Here is a 22,739-nt window from a genome sequence, read left to right as displayed (position 1 = left end):
TCCATGGATAGATGGATGGATGTATGTGGCTGTACCCTTTAGATCGGGCGGCGGCTAACACCATCTAGCCGTAATACTTAGTGAACTAACCACTAGATTTATCTTTTTTCCCCTTTAAATAGTAAAGTTGGATGGGTACTTTGCAGTGAGGGGTTCAATTTTCACTCGTGCCTTGACTTTAGCCACCAATCAGATAACCTCCTTCTAGTTAAGTCTACCCGCTTAAAGTCTATTTTGCCCTCCCTGTCCCTAAACCCCAGTGCTTTAAAAAACTCTGCGCCATCATCCTGAACTATAGGGTGAAGCCCTTTACAGAACATTATCAACTGTTCCGCAGTTTCTTTTTCCTCTCCACACGCACTGGATACTGTGTCTACCCCTTCGTATTTGGCCCGATATGTCTTGGTTCGCAATACTCCCGTCCTGGCCTCAAACAGTAGAGAACTTCCCCGAGTATTATCATATATCCTTTCCTTGGCTATTTCCTGCTTAAAAGTTCGATAGATCTCTAGTGCGGACTTCTTAATCATGCCAATTCTCCACATGTCAGTTTCCGTTTCCTTCACTGTCTTCTTAACCAATAGTTCTTTTTGGTTTGCCACCTGCTGTTTTCTAAGTATTTACCAGTCAATTTCCTGGTTCGCTTCCTCCATTTTGTATCGACATTCTTTATGTACAAGCAGCTGAAAACCTTCCTAGCCCAACGCTCCTCCCTCATTTCTTTCAATCGCTTCTCAAATTTTATCTTGCTGCTAGCTTCCCTGCCCTCAAATGATGTCCATCCCATATCACCTTGTACTCCCTGATTTGGTGTATTACCGTGAGCTCCTAAAGCAAGCCTACCTATTCCACGTTGCTTAATTTCTAATCTTGCTTGAACTTCTGACCTCATACACAAGACCACATTGCCGAACGTCAGAACAGGAACCATGACCCCTTTCCACATTCCTCTCACAACATCATACCTATTGATTTCCACAGTGCCCTATTTTTCATTTTATGATGATGATGATGATGATGATGATTAAAGGCCTCCCCTTTGAATCGGGGTGACGGCATGCGCCATTTAGCCTACCTTAATAGTTCGAGTTTAAATTCTGTTCCTCAACTCGGATGTCTTTTTAATTTTGCCCAGCCGCTACTCTTGGCTGGGATGTTATTTTATCGACTTCTCTGCTTTTCCTCCACCAATACCCCAGCCGCTGCTTAGTAATACCTACTGCTGACCAGTTAATGCTTCCATCAACCGCGAAGCCCAGCGCCTCAGGAAGTGTGACCTTCCCCCCATTTCTATCCGGCTGAATCTTTTGACATTCCATGACTATGTGGTCGATTGTTTCTTTATTTATGCCACATCCAACACATGTCTCATCCTGTGACGAATATTTGCTCCTGTAAGTTAGAGTTCTCAAGCAGCCAGCCTGCGCCTCAAAGAGCAACGCACTACCTTTATTGTTGTCATAAAAGTTCTCGTTCCGGATCTCTTGTTTGCTTGCCTTGTAGATTCCCAGCGATCCCTTCTTTTCCATCCTCTCTTTCCACATGAGCGTCTCTGTTTCCCTCACTTGCTTTTTAACTGGCCCCCTTTGCTTATTTGCCGCGGTCAAGTTATATTTAGTCGCCAGCTTTCGCGTCCTCTTCCGCCATTTGGTGTCCACACTTTTCAGGTACAGGTATCTGTGCACTCTGGCTGCCCAGTTCTTCTCATCTAAATGTCTAAGTCGCTCCTCAAACCATATTTTACTTTGTGCTTCCCTCGCCTCAAATGAAGCCCAACCCATATCGCCTTGTACAGCCTCGTTTGTAGTCTTACTGTGAGCTCCCAGAGCTAACCTGCCGACTGCCTTTTGGTTAAGCTCCAGCCCCGACAGGATATCTGACTTTAAGCATAATACGGCATTAGAGAACGTGAGCGCCGGCACCATTACCCCTTTCCAGATGCCTCGTACTACCTCGTACTTATTGTGTCCCCAAAGTGCTCTATGTTTCATTACTGCTGCATTTCGTCTCCCTTTCAGTTTGAGGTGTTCTTCATGAGCATTCAGGTAGCCTTTTCCTTCATTAAGCCAGATCCCCAAGTATTTGTACTTATTTACTAATGGTATGGCTTCCTGTTGTATCCTTATTGGTGCTACATGAGCTTCCTCGTTGAACACCATGACTCCAGATTTCTGTGGGTTAAAATGTAGGCCTAGGTACGTTGCCTCATCACCACAAATGTCAGCCAGTTTTTGAAGTTCTTCCGCATTATCCGCCAGCAGCACTATATCGTCTGCGTACATCAATCCCGGAATCCGTTGCTCCACTAACACTCCATTGCTTCGGTGTGACAAATCAAAGCCCAATCCACTCTCCTCTAGTCGTCTTTCCATTCCTCTAATGTACAGTGTGAACAGCAATGGCGAAAGAGGGCACCCCTGTTTTAAACCTCTTCGAATGTACACGGGCTCTGTGTATGTACGCCCTTCCCATGTAATGTGTGCCTTGTTACCCTCATATATTGCCCTTAGCAGCCCTACAAATTCCGACCCAATCCCCTCCTCTTCCAGTATATGCCACAGCAATCCCCTGTCCACGTTGTCATAGGCACCCTTTATGTCCAGAAACAGTAGCCACGTTGGTCTGCCCTGTGCTGCCGAAATTTCGATGGTCTGGGTTATGACGAAAAGATTGTCTTCCAAGCGTCGACCCGGCCTAAATCCATTCTGCAGTTCCCCTAAAATACCGTTACTTTCAACCCACTTCAACAACTCGGCTTTGATGGCTTGTATAGCTAATCTATAGAGCACTGACGTGACTGTAATCGGCCTGTAAGAGCCCGCCTTGTCCCTTTCTCCCTTGCCTTTGTAGATCAAACTCATTCTACTTTCGCGCCAGTGCGCAGGAATCCTCTTGGATTTTATAGCGCGCTCGATGGCTCCATACAAGTGCGCCTGTCCCGCTGGTCCCAAATGGTTGATAATCTCTATTGGGATTCCATCCGGTCCTGTTGCCGTACTTTTGGGAACACTGTGTTCTGCCTTTTTCCAGTCCAAAAATTCGATATTAAATTTTTCATCTTCCACTCTTTTATTTTCCACCTGTGTCCAGTTAGCCGACCTCTCGCGTGCTTGGCCGAAAGTATTTCCTATGACTCAATGTAGGTATTCTAATGCGCTGTCCCCCAGGAGAACGTTGCCGTCCCCGTCCTGTATCTGAGTCTGCATCTCTTTAGTCGTCGTTCCCAATGCTTTCAAATGGTTCCAGAGTTTTCGGGGGGCGCTCTTATCCTTCTTACGTATGTCTGATACCCATTTCTCACTCGCAGCTTTAATCTTCGCTTGTACTAGTTTCTGCACCTCAAATTCCTTTTTTCGGTACCGGCTCCACCGTAACTGCACCTCATCATCCTGATATCCCATTTGCTTTGCTTTTCTGTGCAGTCTAGAGGCCCGTCGTCGCTCTTCAATAGCCAGTTTAATTTACTTGTCCCACCAGCTTCGTGGTTTCCGTTTACCCCTCCAGCGGTTTTTTTTCCTTACTTTGTTTATTTCCTTTTGTATACAACTAACAACCTCGTCATATTCCCACACCTTTGTTGGCTGTGCTTCTAATTCTCTTTCGATGCTATTGACGATGTCTGCTATCTGCTTTTCGCTTACTTTCGGGAGCCCAACCTCCTGTGTTTTCTTCCTAGCCCCCCCACTGTCAAATTTCAGGATTATGCGCCCGTGGTCGCTGCTCAGACTGTTTTCTCCTTCTTCATCAGGTGACTTTTCTTCATCAGGTGACTTCATCAGGTGATTTTTCAGGTGACTGCAGCGCCACGGCGAGCCATGGCGCGAACTAATAAGAGTAGCTTATAGGTGCTAAATTGCGCGAACATGTCTAGGCACTTTAGTCATTTGCGGTTCGATTATGTGTGTGTCAGTGTATGTCAGCGCTTCCTCTATTTCAGTGTTGTGCGGCGGTTTGTATTATTGCGATATTATTCCTTGCGAATATGGTGATGCTTGAGTGCTGACTGTCCTGTGTGGACGTTAGTTCTGAATGCGCGGTGCGCTCTGACGCGCTTTAGTGAACGCTGTCACACGAGTACTTGCTGCATGTGGTCGCGCTGCACTGTATGTGATCCGGACGATGTAGCGGTGACTAATACCGGTTTTCCTCGAGAAATTTTGATCGCGCGCAACAACTTTGTTGCTGCTGCGCTGTACAGCATTGAGTTTGGCGCAGATGCCCTGACCGCGATCACAAGTGTCTGTGTGACACTGGTGGTATGAATAACGCTTTATTTCCACTACTCGCATAGGTAGTCCAAGTAGCACAGAAAAAAAAAAAACTGTGACTGCGATATCCCCTGTCGGTGATCACACGTGAATGCTTATACCAAGTTACACCGTTCAGTTCTGTACACTTTTGTGGCCTCTACTTCGGCTGGTGCTTACATGACAATGCAAGAAAAAAAGCAGTCTACTAATTACATCAAAATTACGCAAAAACGGTGCATCGTACTTGGGCAAGTCTCTAGAAAATATAAAACGTCTGCTGAGAAGCCCATGTGCATGTTCAGTCTTGCAAACAAGCTTATTGCTCACGCTTTTGGCAAATTTTGTTGTTATATGGGTTCTGCTAACATGAGTTACAGTGGACCACCGCATTATACATATATTGTATGATTGGTGTGTCAAGTGGTCACCTGTAAATTACGATCTGCATAAAAAGCGAGTGCTTTGCCTTCAGCGCATTTTTGGCATGCGCACTTTTTGCTTAACACCTAAATCTAAACGTCGTCGTACATTGAAGGTGTCATCATCATCAGCCTAACTACGCCCACTGCAGGACAAAGGCATCTCCCATGATTTGCCAATCAACCCGGTCTTGTGCTTTTCGTTGCCATGTTATATCTACAAACTTTTTAATCTCATGGACCCACCTAACTTTCTGTCTCCCCTTCGTGTGTTTGCCTTCGCTGGGAATCCAGTCAATTACCCTTAATGACCAGCGGTTATCCTGGCTATATGCAATGTGCCCGGCCCATGTCCATTTCTTATTCTTGATTACAACTATGATATTCTGAACCCTGGTTTGTTCGCTTACCCACACTGCTCTCTTCTTGTTTTTTAAAGTTACACCTATCATTTTCCTTTCCTTCGCTCACTGGGTCATCCTCAATTTAAGCTCAACCCTCTTTGTATACCTCCAGGCTTCCGCTCCGTAGGTAAATACTGGCAAGATGCAGTTGTTATATACCTTCCTCTTGAGGGTTAGTGGCAGATTACCATTCATGATGAAAGAATGCTTGCCGAATGTGATCAACCCCATCTTTATCTTCTAGTTACTTCACTCTCATGGTTCGGCTTCGCGGCTCCTACCTGTCCTAAGTAGACATATTCCTTTACAACTTCCAGCATCTCTCCACCTATCGCAAAGTACTGTTTTCTGCCGAGACTGTAGCACATTACTTTAGTTTTGTGGACATTGATTTTCAGACCTACTTTTCTGCTTTCAATGTTCAGTTCTGTAATCGTGAGCTGAAATTCATCTCCTAAGTTACTCATCGAGGCAATGTCATCAGCGAATCGCACGTTACTAAGATACTTTCCATTAACTGTTATTCCTAACACTTCCCAAGCTAGGGTCCTGAAAACCTCCTGTAAACACGAGATGAATAGCACTGGAGAGATTGTATCTCTCTGCCTTACACCCTTCTTTATTGGAATTCTGCCGCTTTCTATATGGTGGCTGTGCAGCCACTGTAGATTTCTTCCAGTATATTTATGTAGCGTTCTTCGATGCCCTGATTCAGTAGTGCCTGCATTACTGGTAGGTGTTCTGTGCCTTTCAGCCATTCCTTCACGTGTTTGTCTCATTGGTGGGTTGTGCGCCGCAGCTGCTGCGTCTAGTACGTGCAAAATTTTCAGTATTCGGACACTGGTGTGCGAGGAAGCTTTCGCATTCTTGGTTGCGAGTGCTGCATCTCGCAATGTCGCGGAACCGAAAACCGCGACATTGTGTCGCTGGATAACATTATCAAAACTGTGCGTCCTGACACTGCGGGAACTTCCGACGAGGAAGAGATGGATGACACTGCAGAGGCTAGTGCATCCGTTCCGACGTACGCGGACGTGTTGTGCTACGTCGACAACATTCGGCGGTTTGCTTGCGCACGCGACGAGATCGGCGGCTTGCTGCCAGATGTCGCAGCTCTCGAAAGAAAGCTGATGCATCGTGGCTGGGTAAACTCGCAGAAAAGAATCCCAGATTTTTTTAAAAGTTGAGAATAAAGATTTGTTAACACCTCCGATAAAAAGCGTGGTTGTCATTTTTTTAAGTAATTTAATCTACTTTCATTGGAGCAGCATAGATTTGTGCCGCGGTTTTTCTTACGCATTATGTGATAACTGTTGTGGGGCAACAACGACCATCAGAGCCTATATTCTTGGTTATTCGATTATACGACGCCCAGATTATACGACGATTTTGCGTGGTCCCCTAAAAGTCGTATAATCGAAGTTCCACTGTAAATGTTTCACAGGGGGCACTTGAACCAATTTGACATGGCACATACACAATGAAAACATAAAAAATAAGCCATTATTCAAGGAATTTCTAAGGCTAATTATCCCCATTGTCAGGTGGTGCTTCCTCGAGGCAAAGATAATTCAGCAAAATGTCTTCTCCTTTTCTAACCATCCATGCAAAACACTTGCTCCCTCCTGCCCCTCATTTCTTTCTGTTTCATCGGCTTTTGATTGATTGTTCCCTTTACCCTGGCGCAACCCATTACGGAAGATTGGCTTTTAACTCGCCCAGTTCAGCATGCCGACTCCTCGTTTTCATCTCCCCATTTTTGCATGTGGCCTTCCCTGCTTTGTTTAAGTTGGAGAAGAGGGTATGAGAATATACAAAATGCACTAAGGTAGGCAAGGGATGAATTTTGGCCTTGTTGGTACAACATATGTGAAATGTTTTGTGGTGATTTGCTGATTGTTAGCACCAGTGTATGTGGGTTCCCTTCATCTTGATAAATCTGCCCTACACAATTCAGATAGGTCGGCAGTTGCAGCCTTGAAGAAGTCTGCATGTTGAGACGATGGCTCTAGAGACAACCTGTGTTCACTAACATTTCATCTCTTTTGTCTTCCTCACAACTCATAACATGACACTTCTGGTTTTTAAAAAATAATAAAATTGGTACTGCCTTGTATAATCCGTGTTAATAATAGCTCATTTTTGTCTGTATTTTGGTAGATTTTCTATGTACCCATTGTCTTGGTTTCTTTTGAGCAATAATTTGACTGAGTTAGTGAACCAATGATTACTCTTCATTTATTTTCTGCCATCTTACGTCTACAGACTAGTACGTACTGTACTAAGACTGAAAATATGTAAGAAACAAAAAGAGTGATGTTTTTACACTGTAGCACCAAAATTAGGATATTTAGTAATCGCATCTCTTTATTTGTTTACCAGCATGTCAAGTGCCAGAGGCATGACTGCTGGCTAACCAATGAAGAGTTCATTCCTGGGCGGAAGTAAAAAACATTCCCCTCCCTCGCTCATCTGCAATTTTTTTTTCAGTGGTTCATTAATTCAAATAGTGTAACAATTTGAAAAGTGGGCCAAATGTGACATATCACCCTAATTTGTTACGCAGCACTGAGCAGCTGACTATCACTAATGTGGTAGTGTCATGTACTCAGAGAGATTATGAGGTCAAAATAATTAGGCTTTCACTTGAAACAGTGCATCTCATAGCCAGATTTTAGTCTCGGGACATGAAACCGTAGAACTTAATTTTATTATTTCCTCTATATACACACTGCTTGCAAAACCCTGCTCCCGGTTTTTTTCATGTGGACGTCTGGTTGATCACAGACTTTATGGCATTACTTAGTAGCGTGGTTTTTCAAGGCCTTCCCAATGGCCATGGCCATTTTGTTTCACATTTGTTCAAACCAGAAGACAAGTTCACCATGGAACATTTACTGCATGGGGGGATGTTTGAAATAATTGGTTATGTGATCAAGTTGCCCCGTACACACACCTTTTTAAAATCAACAACAAAATTCCTTCATCGTCATTATGCAAACTAATTTTATATTTTTGTGCCCGCAGTCATGCAGCTATACTGTCAGAGAAATAAATGTCCAGGAGAAATAAAAATGTTTAATAAAAGTTAATGACAGGAAAATGCAAAGTTAGGCGTCTCTCGTAATCATATGGTGGTTCTGGGAAGTTAAACCCCACATGTCATTGAAAATGCTAAGTTAACCTTGCTTGAAAAAGTTGTTTGTTATTTACTACACACCTCAAGGATCAATATGAATTCTCTGCAATTAGAGACAAGTGCAAGTCTAGAAAAAAGTGTATCTTAAAACCAAACGAGGGAGCAGATAATTATTAATGTCCCTGAGCACTTTTACTAAATATCCTCTCGAAAAGTGCAGGAAAATAAGCACCTGCAAACATATGTGCTAGTAATAGCAACGGAATGCTCAGCTTGATGATCTTGATGCAGGAAAAATAAAGGAATTATGAAAATGACTACATGTTGGATGATGAAGCCAAGACAATGTTTTATTATCAGTTTTTAAAATGCTTAACTTGTGGGTCTTCTTAATAACGTTCCTGACTTAGCTCGTTGTGCACTTGGCTGGAGTGCAGATTCATATCCACCGCTGTCATCTATCCTCCTTTGAGGTCCTTGGCCGCAAATACACCTATCTGTAACAGATATGGCGAATTATCTTACCTCCTCCTCTATTTGCCTGTACAATGCAAGCAGCAGCCTATCTTCCCACTCCCACATAAAGGTAGCGGCGAGTAAGCTGAGCATGCATGAACTTCACTGCATGACTCAGGCTGCAATCCAAAGCATAAACTCTCATAAGAAACTGTCATAAGTGTCCACTTTGTTCAGATTGCAGAGATTTAAGCAAAATTTATTGAAACACAAATACAGTCGCCGACCGATTTTCCGGACTCCAAAAATTCGGACTTGTTGGATATTCCGGACTTCATAAATGCACCGTCAGGGATCCCATAGAGCTAATGCATTGTTTCGACCGATTTTTCGGGCGAATTTGCCCCTGAAAGTTCGATTTTTCGGACTAAATCGCTCGTTTTGTGCCACGCCCCAAGCTATTGTGAACGCCGCCATGTTGGATTTTCCGTCGGCTTGACTAAACTTGGTCTTCAGATGCCTTTCCTGCCTCCGAGATTGGAATGCGCACGCTATATTTTAAGTTTCGGAGGCCGTGTTTGCTTTTTAAAAGACGCGGTGATGGATGCCGTTTTTTCGTCTTCGGTCAGCACTATCGTCATCACATCGCACGGGGAGGAGGCGAAAGAAGGATTCTTTTATTGTCGGGTCGTTGCAGCTTTTTTTCAGTCGCCATTCTGCACGTGTTGTGTCGCGTAGCGTCGAGACGTTGTGTGCTTCGCAGCGGCTATCTGCGGCATCGAATTTTGTGTTCTCGGTGCCATGGCTCCGCCATCTGTGCCATCGCGGGAGCCAGGTGGTGTGAAGAAGCGTGCGCGGAGGCCACTGACGACGAAATTCTTCACCAGGTTGTCCCGGAGCCGGAGAGCGGCTCGGATGACGACAACGACGACCGCCCGCAGCCGTCGGCGGCGGAGATCGCCAACGCGGTGACAATTTTGTCGAGCGTTTACGGCGACGATGTCACCTTGGCGCAAATACGGGCAAACCAAATTGCCTCCAAGCGTAGTTTGAGGCAAGGCAGCATCAAGGACTTTTTAAAACCTGCCTGATGCAATAAACTTCAGATTTTTGGCGAAAACGAATTTTTCGGACTGTTCGATTTTTCGTACTTTTTTTCAGTCCCCGCCAGGTCCGAAAAATCGGTCGGCGACTGTATATGAAAATGGGTGTGCTTTTATTACTGTAAAGTATAGCGCAGTAAAGTGACAGTGTTAAGAGAACGCTCGCAGATAGAGCAGCTGAATGGGTGGGAAGCATTCCTTGGTTGGACGGGCAATCACATTCAATGGGCTCTTGTACAGCTCTGGCAATGCTATGAAAAAAGCACATGCTATGCCTCCATTCCAACTTCAATTGCGAGTAGGCACTGTAAATAACCGAGCATGCGCCCCTTTTTCTTTACAGGAGATCTCGAATATGTGCCAATGACCGAGCAAGTGCCCCCTCTCCTCCCACAATTACTTTTCAACCTGTTCTCCACTACAATATTCTGCAGCAGCAGTTCCTTGGTACCAAAGTTCTGAAAGTCCTTATATATGTGGAAGATTTTTTAAACACTTTTACCGTGTGATGCCTCAAGGCTGCATTCCCGAGTTGTCATAAATTGTCTGAATATCTGTAGAACATCTTTCCCCCCTTGTCATAACGCATAAATTTCGCACATGCATTCTCCTCGGGTCTGTAAAAACAGTAAATGTGTGTGTATTCTATACAGCATTTCATTAGAAACACAGGAGTGCATTTTTCTTAAAGTCACTTTCATATTGAATTAGTGTCTGAGACCAAGCAAGGGCCCACCTCCAGATCATGCCCGATCATCTTTCAGCGTAGAGGGGGTGATTTCTCAGGATTTTACAGTAGTATGAAGTGGGAGGAGTTGCTCGGGCCAGTGTGAATTTCTTACTTTGAAGAACTAAGAACCTGGACAGCTTCTACCCCTATACAAGGAGGCCAGATATGTTTTGCACTGTTTCAAGTTTTAGTTCACCATGTCGAAACTCGCATGTCCATGAAACGAGTTGTGGAAATGAGCGCAAGCTTAGGAGGACACACTTCCCACGTTACCAGTCATGGTCAGCATGATTATACACTGTCTTCCTTTATGAAAGGAAAACGCGAGCACGTGGCTTGCGCTCTGCGCTGGATGGCTACAGCACCATCAACCTATGGCTGAAAAAAGTGTGTCCAGTTCCGCTATTTAGCAGCGCCTATTTAGCGACTATAATTCATTCTTTTGTTTGTCAATAGATGTCGCCAAGAAACGATGTGCTTTGTTTAGCGGTTGATTTAGCTGTTCCAATTCAGTTAGTAAATAATGTTAAGGGAGTACCAACACAAAAACTGGACATATCATTTCTTCTGTTGTAATTAGTGGCTAACGACCCAGGTATCTTGACTGCAAACCTTGTTTACTAGATCACACAACATTTAATTGTTTAAAGTCATTTCCGTGTGCACTGCTGAGACGTACGAGCCTTGCCTCACAAGGCACCACAGTGCTGAAGACTTGCGAGACTGCATATTTCTTTTGCTTGTTTGAAAACAGCAGTGCATGGAGTCGTTAAAATGTACATGTAATGTGTGTCTGTTGCATTAAGTTGTCTTCTGTGTCACACTTCGTATCCTCCATCCTCCTTGCATTATACGCCTTGAGATGTGGTACACCTAAAAATACAACTACACTGACTTTCATTTCTCTTAGACTTTCATTTCTCCAGGTGGATGAGCTGGTCAGCTACTCTACATGAAGGGACACAAAAGAGCGAAAACATTTTTCGCATACTATTAAAGTATAATTTCAGAACACCACTCTTACCACGACACGATGATTAGTAAGTGTGAAACCGCGCAAAGAAAATGTCTCACCAAACACCGTGACATCATAAATTTTGATGGCGTTCACTGGGTTCTGCATAGCTTATAATCTATAAAAATGAAAGACATTGTCATCTGTGGGTGTCATAGACCAAGCACACTAAGTTTCAGAAAATATTACCGAGCAAATTATAAAAATATGAAAACTACATTTAGAAACTTTTGATGTCACGCATGGACATTTCGGCACAAATTTCAATGATGAAACTTCAACCTCAATTTTCTCCGCTAATAATGAACTTGTGATAGTGAAACATATGGCATTGGCATTAGAGTTCTCAGAGTGCCGTTTGTAAATCTAAACAAAACCACTGTTTTTCTTAAGTATCCTTGTAATGCTTTCATAAAATACACACAAGAAGCTTGTGAATCAAGTGCAAAGCTGCACAGCAAACTGGTGTTGGGAGCACGGAGTTTGTGCGATGTGATTTCACTCATGCCACGTTCCTTCAATGAAGGGAACAAAACTGCTCGAGACTAGAACAACAGAGGCCTATAAATCTCTCCAGAGTTTCCTTCCACAGTTTCAACCATGTGGGTTGAATAGTAACAAAACATGACATTTAACCCCCTTGTTCTTTACAGCTCTATCATAAGCAGGGACTAAGACATGCATTTATCTTGAATTAAATATTGTTTGTTGATATTTCAATGGATAAGCCGTCTTGAGGTAACACTGATATTGTTACGTAGATGAAGTAAAGGAAGAGGAAGGACACAATCAGCTGACAGGCGCGAGTGTGCCAATCAGCCATTGTGACTCTTGCTGCGGTTTTTCCTCTGTAAATGCATTTTGTATTAAAGTCACCGACCCCTTAACATATTTTTGGAGGTGCTGGGTAACCATCAGGCAACGGAGCTCCACAGCAGACGTCGCATCAGTTTTCCAGCCATGGCCAATAGTGAGCCCTCCGCGTCAGCGTCTCCGACGAACACAGCGTCATAACCACACGGTTTCACGACACTTAAGGATCCCGGTACATTCTGCGGGACCAATGGCGTCGACGTTGACAATTGGTTGGCCATGTTCGAATGAGTGAATGTGCCGAACAGATGGAATTCCACACTTCAGTTGGCTAATGTGCTGTTTTACTTGAGAGGCACGGCTAAGGTGTGGTATGAAAACAACGAAGAAGAACTCACAAGCTAGGACCTATGCAAAGAAAAGATGCGAGGGGTGTTTGGCAAAACCACCAGTCGTAAGATCGCCTCCAAAAAGGAATGGGCCTGCCGTGCCCAATCCCCCGTGGAATCATACCACGCATACATTCAAACATGTTGGCCCTCTGCCAAAAGCGACATGACAGAAGGTGACAACGTTGGGCATGTCCTGAAAGGCATTGCTGACGACGCGTTCAATCTCCTGATGTGCAAGGGCTGTTCCACCGTGGACGCGATCATCAAAGAGTGTCGTCAGTTTAAGCAAGTGAAAAGTCGCCACATTCTGCAAACATTCGCCTGACTTCCAAACACTGCTGCAACATCAACTTGCGAGGAGCAGTCCACACTACACAACCGTCGCTTCCGGGAGACCTGACACGCATTGTTCGTCGTGAACTGGGAGCAATGGCGCCTTCGGTGTTCTATTCACGCAGTACCAATACCACTCCTGTTGCTGTTCCTCTAGTTCAAGCCATCGTGCGCCAGGAGCTTGAAAACATCAGAGTGCATTCTGTGTGCCATGTCACCGCGCCCAGAGTCAGCGAACGCCTTTTTGCGATGCATTCCTCCGACCGACGGTTTTCTCCACGTACCCGCAACCCGGCTGAGTGGCAAACTGCAGATGACCGCCCTATATGTTTCAACTGCCACCGTGTTGAACATATTGTTCGTTACTGCCGCAACACATGGTCCTCGGCACCTCATGCAACAACCAATATGAGCCGTTTCGACGGTACAGCCCGCACATTTTTACCTGCCGAAGAGTCCAATGCCGTTAACCAATCACGGAACACTGGGTACAGCCGCTCGCCTTCACCTCGTTCTCGTTCACTGTTTTGTTTGCCGCAAATACGTCGCCCGTCGTCCCGTTCACTGCAGCCACGGCGCCTCTCATCCCCCATGGCTTTCGGCCGCATCATCTCAGAAAACTGAGAAACGCAGCCCATGGAAGTGGTGCTGCATTGAAGTCTTCCGCAGCGAATCCTTGCTACGTTCCCACCAGACAAAGTGTAATAGACGTTGAAGTAGACGGCGTACCTGTACAAGCACTTGTAGACACCGGCGCAAGCATTTCGGTCATGAGTTCAAGCCTACGCACACGTTCAAAGAAAGTTCTGACAACAGCGGCTGCACAAATGATCCGTGAGGCCGATGGGGGCACACCGATGGTTCTCGGTATGTGCTCTGCCCGCTTAAGTAACCAGGACCACACTACTTCTGTCATTTTAGCCGTGATTGATCACTGCCCTTATAACCTTATCCTAGGCCTGGACTTCTTGTCCAACCTACCTACCTACCTACCTACCTACCTACCGACCTACCTACGTATACCTAGCTAGCTAGATCCATCCATCCATCCATCCATCCATCCATCCATCCATCCATCCATCCATCCGTCCGTCCATCCATCCATCTATCCATGTTTGTCTCTTCTCTTGTGTCCCATTGGTTGTGTTCTCTTGTGTCCCAGCATGACTGCTGGCTAACCAATGGAAAGTTCATTCCTGGGCGAAAGTGAAGAACATTTTACCCCCTCACCGACGCTCATCTCAATTTTTTTTCGGTGGTTTATTAATTCAAATAGCATATCAATTTGAAAAGTGGGCGACATGTGACATATCACCCTAATTTGTTATGTGGCACTGAGCAGCTGACTCGTCTGTCACTCATGTCAGCGCAGCTGATTTTACCTGGTTTAAACGCTCCCGCTGCAGATCGGGCACAGCAGAAGAGCGACACGTGATACTAAAACCAGTAACGTGTTTAAATTACACGCACAAGAAACGGACGTTATGATTACACGTAGCAAAACAAGAGAAATACGCAACAATGCCTACGGTGGAGGAACGGTAAACAATGAAAGTCTTACTTTTATTGTCAAGATCTGCATTATCCTTTACACTAATCTCATCAGGCTGCTGTACAAACCAAGAAACTTGCACCATGAAAACCTTTTCGAATTGTGGTACATTAACACAGAGCGGTATTACTATCACTACCACGAAATTAATGGTGCGGGTGTGTCTATTCTCCCCGCAGTCACCTCCCATAAGTCATGTGACTAACCGCCGGGATAAATTTTTGAATGATTCTCCCGGCAACCGGTAGAACTTAACCTAACTTATTCAACATAAACTAATGTAACTTAACCTAACCCAACCCACGCTGGGCCACGTGTGTCGTCTGCTGCGTAACCTAACCTAACCTAACGCACGCTAGGCTACGTATGCCCATTCTGTCCTGCAGCAGCCAGTTTTTCCTTTTCTCATGGCAGTTAGTCACGTGACATATGAGAGCCAGTAGGAGGCAACCGCAGAGAAATTTTTTTGAACAATGACCCCGGTTGTTGAGAGAATAGACACTGCGTAATGGTGCAAAAGCACGTTCACAATGGAAATTAGTTAGAGGTTGACAGCTTACCTGTTCTTGACATGACGTGTACTATCAAGCTGTGAACATTAGTGTTCATCACTGTCGTCACTCAAGAGTAGATTTATCGCGAGGAAGAGTGCTTGCGGCAAATAAACACGTAGATTGAACTTCGCACTCGTCCAACAACAAAACTGGAAGCCGCCATGAAACTTTTCCTCACAGGAAATGGACGCAGTGCCAACGAGTCAACGTAAGCCTAAGTTGTTGCGAGCAAAAGTCAGCACAGCTACCACCTCAGATACCCAGCGATTTGTGTTTAATACGTTTTTGTCTTTAACTTTTCATTTAAAATGTTTGACGGAATACGATCTTTTGACATGCTTGAATTTCACAGTCATCATCATCAGTAAGCCCGCCAAAACTGAATGCGGAACTTCAAAGCACCCAACAATGTCATTTCTTGCAAGGCTCCTCTCGAAATGGAGCAGAGCCATAGTCACACACATTCTCTGCACTGCCTTAGAACACTCGTATGCGAGGCCTTAGAACAAGAAAAATATTATGACATAGATGAAATGAACAAAACCTTAACTACAATGATTCCTAAAACGCAACTGCAGTTAGGTTAAAGCACTACGGCAAGAACTAAGCAAACTCTCCCAAATGAAAAAAAAAAAGAAACAACAATCTATAAAAGCTACCCACTCAAGATCTAAATTTGAATTAACTGAGCTAAAAGGTCTGATTACCAAAAAGAAAATTGCCGACATGGGGATTTATAGCACCAAAGAATTAGATTAAGAATTCGAAGAAAAGACAGAGCATGACAACAGAAAACTAATTACGAATGCACACTCCAACAGATAGAGTAACATAATCTGTAGTCTCAACATTTATAGTAAGGTAGCAGAAGAATTTTACTACAGCTCACGAATAAGCCACCTAACAGAGAAAGAAGCCAAAGTTAAACAAAACACTTAAACTCCATGAGTAAATATAAAGAAAGTTAGAAAGAAACATAAAATCAGAAGCCAAACCAGGAACGAATCTTTTTGGATACCCTATCCTGAGAGAATGGAATAGAACCCTAGAAAACATGACCAATGAAAAATCATGCAGCGAAATTGTTGACCCGATCAAAGATGGAGATCTCGTGTTTAACAAGCTTGTGACACTTTCTGCACAATGCCTCAAGTACTGGCGAATGAAATGTACAACTGAATTGTAAAAATGCCAATACCAAACAAATGCAGAAAAAAAAAGAGATGAAAGATTTGAAGAATTATACACAGATCAACAGATGTCCCACTGTGGATCATAGTCATGTGCCGTCAAATTGAAAAATCTGCCAAACGAAACACATACATTTACTTAGCTTGCAGAGACTAATAAAAGGCATTCGACTCGGTAGAGATACCAGCAGTCTTAGAGTAGCTAGTGCATAATGCATGCACGAATACCCTAGCCAACATCTACAGAGAGTCCACAGCAGACAGACAGACAGGCAATGAACTTTATTAAGGTCTTGAGGGGCGACTACAAAAGTCTCTTTATGGAGGAGGATCTGTCGCAGAGCAGAAAAATTTTATTCGTGAAGTGGATCTGGCAAGGAGACGAAATCTGAGCAATATTTGCAGTATGCTTAGCAGAAGTATTTGAGCCACCATGTTGATAAGAAACACGAATAAACATTTAAAAAGAATATCTCGGTACTTGCGCTTTGCAAATGACATTTTGCTTTTCAGCAGTGGTGCCGTTGAACTACAATGAACTGAAGGTGCAAACCAAGAAAGTGTTCAAGTAGGGTTACAGATAAATAAGTGAAAGACAAGGATCTAATGTAGGAGGCCAAACAAGAGAGCGAGAGTTCGCAACGGCACACTAGAATCCTCACAATATATATGTATTTAATTCAGATATTCACAGATCACACTACTCATGAAAAGGAAATTCACCAACCAATATGGATGGGCTAAAGCTTTAATGGCAGACATTCTCAAATCATAAAAGGCAATATGTAACTGTCTCTAAAGCAGAAAGTGGTCAACTATTGTATGCTGCGAATACTAACATATGGTGCAGAAACTTGAGTGATAGTAAAAAAAAAAAGAAGAAAAAAAGTCCAGAACAGACCAAGAACTATGCAAAATAGAAACAGAAAGTGATTAGCATAACCTAGATATATTATAAAAAGCAGAGCTCGATAGAGAACAGACAGGGCTAGATGACATTCTAGCTGACATTAAGAAAAAAAAAACGGGTGGACCTGGGCAGGTCAAGCATTGTGAGGGAAAGACAAGTGACCAGTTAGAGACATTGTGTGGCTACAAAAATATGGGAAAAATAGCTGAGAAAGGCAGACGGCTAGATGGGATTTGCATGCATAAAATCAAATAAGCTAGCACAGGGTTGGGAAAACTGTCGGTAAATGGGAGAAGCCTCTGTATAGCATTGGACATAAATAAAGGCTGATATACAAGAAGAGTATGCGTTATCGAGCTGTTGCATATCGCAGGTTGGTTTCAATACCAACAGGTTATTCAACTCGCATCGCAATGCTACTGCTCACGTATTGCAGTTATACTACCAACTGCTTTTTGACATGTTTCTAGCAATGTTGAAACATATCTGGAAGATTTAGCAGAACCATGTACAACCATGTCCCCGACTCTGTATAGTGCATTTGCAGCCAGGTTTAATCCATGGTACCTGGCAGAAGTTGCGGGCTCCGACGTGGTGTGCCCAGGAGCACGCGTGACCTAATAGACATGCTGGGCTGCTTTGAACAAGAGTGACCACGTTGAAAGGTGTGCCTGTTTAACCGTAGATGCATGGTTCCTCAGGGTGCTCTCAGCATGTGAATTCTGAGAGATGACGCGTTTCGACTGATAACACATGCTACTTGTTATTATGCCTGGTCAAGTATGATACGGTTGGCATCGCAAAACTTCTTTAGCACCAGCCACTCCAGTTTCAAACTAATACACATTGCGTGAAGGGTGTAAAAAAATAAGCGTGCCTGCCACCACAATTCGGATTTTAAAATTTTACATATTTGCTAACACAACCAAATGAAGGCATGACTTCCCGGAAAGGCCATGTTCTACAAGAAGTGAGTGCTCTTTTTGGGGAAGACACCTTCATTTGGTGATGTTATGAAAGTATGTGAAATCATAATTTGTGGCAGCAGGTGTGCTTTCTTTACCTGCTTTGTTCTGTTTGCTTCAGTTTGGACCTGGAGTGGCTGGCACTGAAGAAGTTTCGCGATGCCAAACATTCAGCAGCCCACATCACTGACGCAAACTGGAACCTGAAGATGAGGCATGTCCGCTGTTTTATGCTGAAGAAGCCTGCTCCCACGACCTGGGAAAACCTCACTGGGCTGGGAAATGTTCACATTGCAGAAAATGTACGCTATGTACTCAACAAAGGCCCAAAATTTAGCCATGAACCTCTGTTGCTGGCTCACTAATTACTGGCATTGCACCAACGAGTTGCAGCAAAAGTCGAAGTTGCAGTTAGGGACTATTGCTTACAAGACAATATCTAAGCTCTAAAAAGAACAGGGGAAAAACCCTCTTCGTCAGGAGGATACATTGGTGGGTGTTGTCATTCTTCAAGTGCAACAATTTGTGCCCATTTTAAGTGGATAAAAGTAGTGGCTCCGTAGTAATGGATGTAGATTTGTGTAACATCAAGGCAAGACAAGCAGTCTACATGAACTTCGTCAAGTTAAAAGTCATGAAAACAAGAGTTTTGAAAAGCAAGGCAGTGGCTCTGAGTAAGGACTTAGAACTTGCACGACTAGCAGAGTCTATTGCATACTGCAACTAGCAAAAAGAACACACTTTCTGTGTTTTATACGGCCAAGACGCATAAGCCGGGTGTTTCATTCAGGACAATTGTGAGTGATTAAGGTATCTGGCAGAACATGATTAGTCAGTTTTTAATGAAGCGGCTAGGCTCGGTTGTCATGAGAGACCCATTTTAAACTGGGAATTTCCCATGTATCATCCACTTTCTTCAAAGAATCCTTGAATGGGTATTTGTTCTTGGTAGATGTTAAAGACTTATTTTAGTCTGTCCTGCATGGTGAATTGTTTTTATACATAAGACGTTCCACAGACGAGAGTGGTGTGGTTGCCTTTAGGAATGCCGTGGCCATGGCAGTATAAGCTTTTATGGCCCTTCTCAAGTTTTATGTTAAAGGTAGCTCGTATGTTGCTCCTGTGTTGTGCAATTTCTTATGTTTGACCGTAACCGCTTTTATTACGTTCCACTAACATTTTAATTAGTGGGAGGTTTTGGAAGTTCTTATGTATGACGATAATTTTTTTATTATTTTAAAGCAACTAACCACCGTCACATATTAGCGCATTGTTAACAATGTTCTAGCAGGCTTTCACAGATTGAGAAAGGATTGGTGTTTACACATGAGTTGAAGGCTTGTGGCTTTTCGCAGTTTTTGGCTTACACATTACCTTGCAGAATCGTCACAACTGTTGGCTTTTTTTGTCTAGGTGTGCTAAAAAATTGCTTACATACGAGTTGACGCATTCCAAAAACTGTGAAAAGGGCCATAGCTGAACAATGCCCAGAGTATGCATGTGCAGGGTCGTGTTCACACGTCATGCAGAAGACTTTTCTAAACCAATTAGACAGATTGACTGTGGTTGGTTTCCTTCACATGCTCCTTAACGCTGTAGCTGAGTTGCTGCACCAGACTATCAAGAGAGAACACCACGGTACTGGGGTAGAGCAAGAGCACAGAACAGCAAGACCTGAGGTTGTACCGTGTATGCACCGAGCTGCACACGACCTAAATATGATCGCAAACAGAGATGGCATGCTGATTATTCTTTCTGCGCCACGAAAATCATCTCAGCTTTTTCATGTATACTATCTGATGGAAGCAACAAAGGTGGGTACGATAAGAGGCACACCGATCATACACAAAATGTGTCAACGTGGTCGTTTATGAATTTCCACTATCCTAAGGCAAAAGATGAACGCTGGCCGGGCAAGAATATGCGTGAATGAGCATGCACAGAAACATGAGCTTTCGTTAAAAGATAAAGATGGGGCACATATGCTGATGCATTGCGATTCTGAAAAGTGTGAGCCATACCTGGATAAGGTTTGAATGATTGGCAGAAGCAGGGACACAATTACTCGAGAATGCATGGATGCATTTTGTATAAAATCGCGAAGTTCATTAGGTATCAGTGATACTTTGTCTTTCTGGTAGATAGAGAACAAGTTCACAGGTTGTGATTAGTTAGTATGCTCTCAATGTGAGCCTAGCTTACTCCACACATGTGTGCCAATAATTTTTGATGCAGGATATGATGAATAAACTGTCGAAACTTTGAGCTCCCCTAGACCCTTTTTCTCATTACTTTGTCATTAAAAACAGCCATATCTTTGTGGCTTCTACAAGAACATGTACTGATTAGAATAGCAAAGAGTACTTCTAGCCTGACCTTTGTGTCTTAAAAATACGTAAGATCAAATTTGACATAGAAGAGGGACACCATGTCTGGGTGATGCAGACCAGGGAGACATGTGGCTATGACAAGTTACCGATATGCAATGACAAGGGGAATGAATGCAGTGATTGTGCGAGCATTCCAAGTTGGAAAAAGGCTAGGAGTAACCAGTGCCTTCTGTCACATAAGCCATGAAATAACAAAAGCAACCACTGTCACCTCTGCCACTATCTGGAACGTAAGAACACTGCCAAAGGCTGCATTTATTGTTCTTCTGCACAGGCTTACGGCATGCAGCTCCATAAAAGTAAAGCGAGGGCACATAAATGCTTCAATGTGGTAGTGTCAGAGCGCATACTCAAATCTGTTGCAGGAAAATCATAAAAAAAATCACTGCTTTTTTACATAGTCATTTTAAGAAAACTTTAAACCGGTCTGAAGACAACAATGCATTCTACAGATTTTTGCTGGTGAATGGAAAATCTTCACTAAATTAGAAACTTCGTAAGATGGTTTTGCTAGATAGAGTTTTATTAGTATTTATTAGATTTATAGGTTAAAATTACACATTGGGGAGCCATGAAAATTTTGTAAACGGGGGGTGGGTGCTGCAGACGACGTTTCGACAAGTGGACTTGTCTTTTACAAGGCTCAACAAAATTTTGAGAAATTTCGTTCAATACAAGAACCATAATACTTTATCATTGTGCCTATCCCAAGAAATGAAGTTATTTATAATATAGAGGAGCCGAGAAATGTAACTTGATGCTATTTAATATTGTGCACACGCACCAACAAAGACCAAAAGCTTGTATCGTGCACTGACTACCAAGCGGGGACAAATGTGCTAATTTGATAGTGAAGTAAACATCACATCCTTTTCATTAAAAATAACAAGCAGGAAAACTAGTAATAAGACCCAAAATGACATTGTACTTCCTAAAGAATGAAATGTCCTTCAATTTTACATGTGATACTTGATTTAGCAAGACCGAACACATACATGTGCTTGAACATATTGTAACACAGGGCAGGACTACACAGACACTAGAGAAGGGACAAATCGCTCTTGTGCCCGCATTGTGGTGCGCTATGTTAAAATATGTTTTAAGTACTGTCACCAACTGGCCCAGCTTTCAGTCCTTCTGTGTACATGTGGTTATTTGCGGATGTCCCATTATTACACACCTAGCTACCCAGTATGATGACCCTTTTCTGCATAATTTTGATAGAATAGCTTTGTATATGTAGTAAACTGTTTTTCTTGCATGCTCGTCTACTGACGCAGCCAGCAGCCAAGAAGCTAGAGACCACAAGAGCGCACAGAAAGGGTTTGAGCATTCGCACGTGCGATCATACCGGTGTCACACGGGCACTTTTTATTGCAATCAGCAAGGGCGTCTGCGCCAAATCGATCCGGCGCAGCAGCGGCAGACCTGTCGATCTCGATCAGAAGTATTCGAGTGACACCAGTATTAGTCACCGCTAACTGCCCAAACTAATCGGATCAAATACGGTGCAGCCGTCATATAACTACGATATAAAAGGGTACGACATAGCAAACAAGAACCCGTGTGACAGTGTTTTCAGTACAGTGTGTCACACCTTAAATCTAATTCGGAAATATGTCTGCACAAACATGATCACGCTTACGCGGGTGTAATTCAACGCTACGGTTCGCATGAACGAGCCAACACTAAGGTATCACCAAATGTGCGGGGAACTAAATTTGTCAAACAAACCACCACACAGCACACACAAGACAGCCAGCACTTGAGCATATCACATCGACGCGGGATGTTGGTCATTCAACGCTACCGCTTGCATGAAACACCCACGGCGCTCGATCTCCCCCCTCTGAAGGATCGGTCGGCCGAGAATCACTGCCACATCACCAGATTCGCAAAGAATAATACCGCAATCCATACACACCGCCGCACAACACCAAAATCAACCTCTCGACCAAACCCCAGAACACCTACTAGAGGAAGCGCTGAGAGTCGACGTCAGCGCACCGCTAGGGACTAAAGCGGCGCTCGTGTCTTTCGTGTCCTTCTTGTCTCTGTGTCGTCGTTTTGTTCTCGCACTATAACTATCGTCATGTCATACCAACTAGCCCAAGCTCGTTAACA

At 43.6% G+C, this 22,739-nt stretch overlaps 2 protein-coding genes across 2 annotated transcripts in view; one reads left to right on the top strand and one right to left on the bottom strand.

The window, feature by feature from the left end:
* The window catches only part of LOC119163322 (uncharacterized), a 131,471-nt gene extending 116,137 nt beyond the window's left edge, over positions 1-15,334 (bottom strand). The window contains exon 1 of the mRNA XM_075872953.1: positions 15,167-15,334. Coding sequence (XP_075729068.1) covers positions 15,167-15,215 — 49 coding nt within the window. The 5' untranslated portion in view covers positions 15,216-15,334. The remainder of the gene's footprint in view (positions 1-15,166) is intronic.
* Positions 1-18,569, top strand: part of LOC142771475 (uncharacterized) — a 50,922-nt gene extending 32,353 nt beyond the window's left edge. The window contains exon 2 of the mRNA XM_075872960.1: positions 18,347-18,569. Within this exon, the coding sequence (XP_075729075.1) occupies positions 18,347-18,415 (69 nt within the window). The 3' untranslated portion in view covers positions 18,416-18,569. The remainder of the gene's footprint in view (positions 1-18,346) is intronic.
* The last annotated feature ends 4,170 nt before the right edge of the window (positions 18,570-22,739 follow it).

The sequence above is a fragment of the Rhipicephalus microplus genome, chromosome 9, assembly GCF_043290135.1.
Source record: "Rhipicephalus microplus isolate Deutch F79 chromosome 9, USDA_Rmic, whole genome shotgun sequence".
NCBI classification, from domain to species: Eukaryota; Metazoa; Arthropoda; class Arachnida; order Ixodida; family Ixodidae; genus Rhipicephalus; species Rhipicephalus microplus.
Note: the sequence above shows the minus strand (reverse complement) of the source record. Positions and strands in the feature narration are given on the sequence as shown.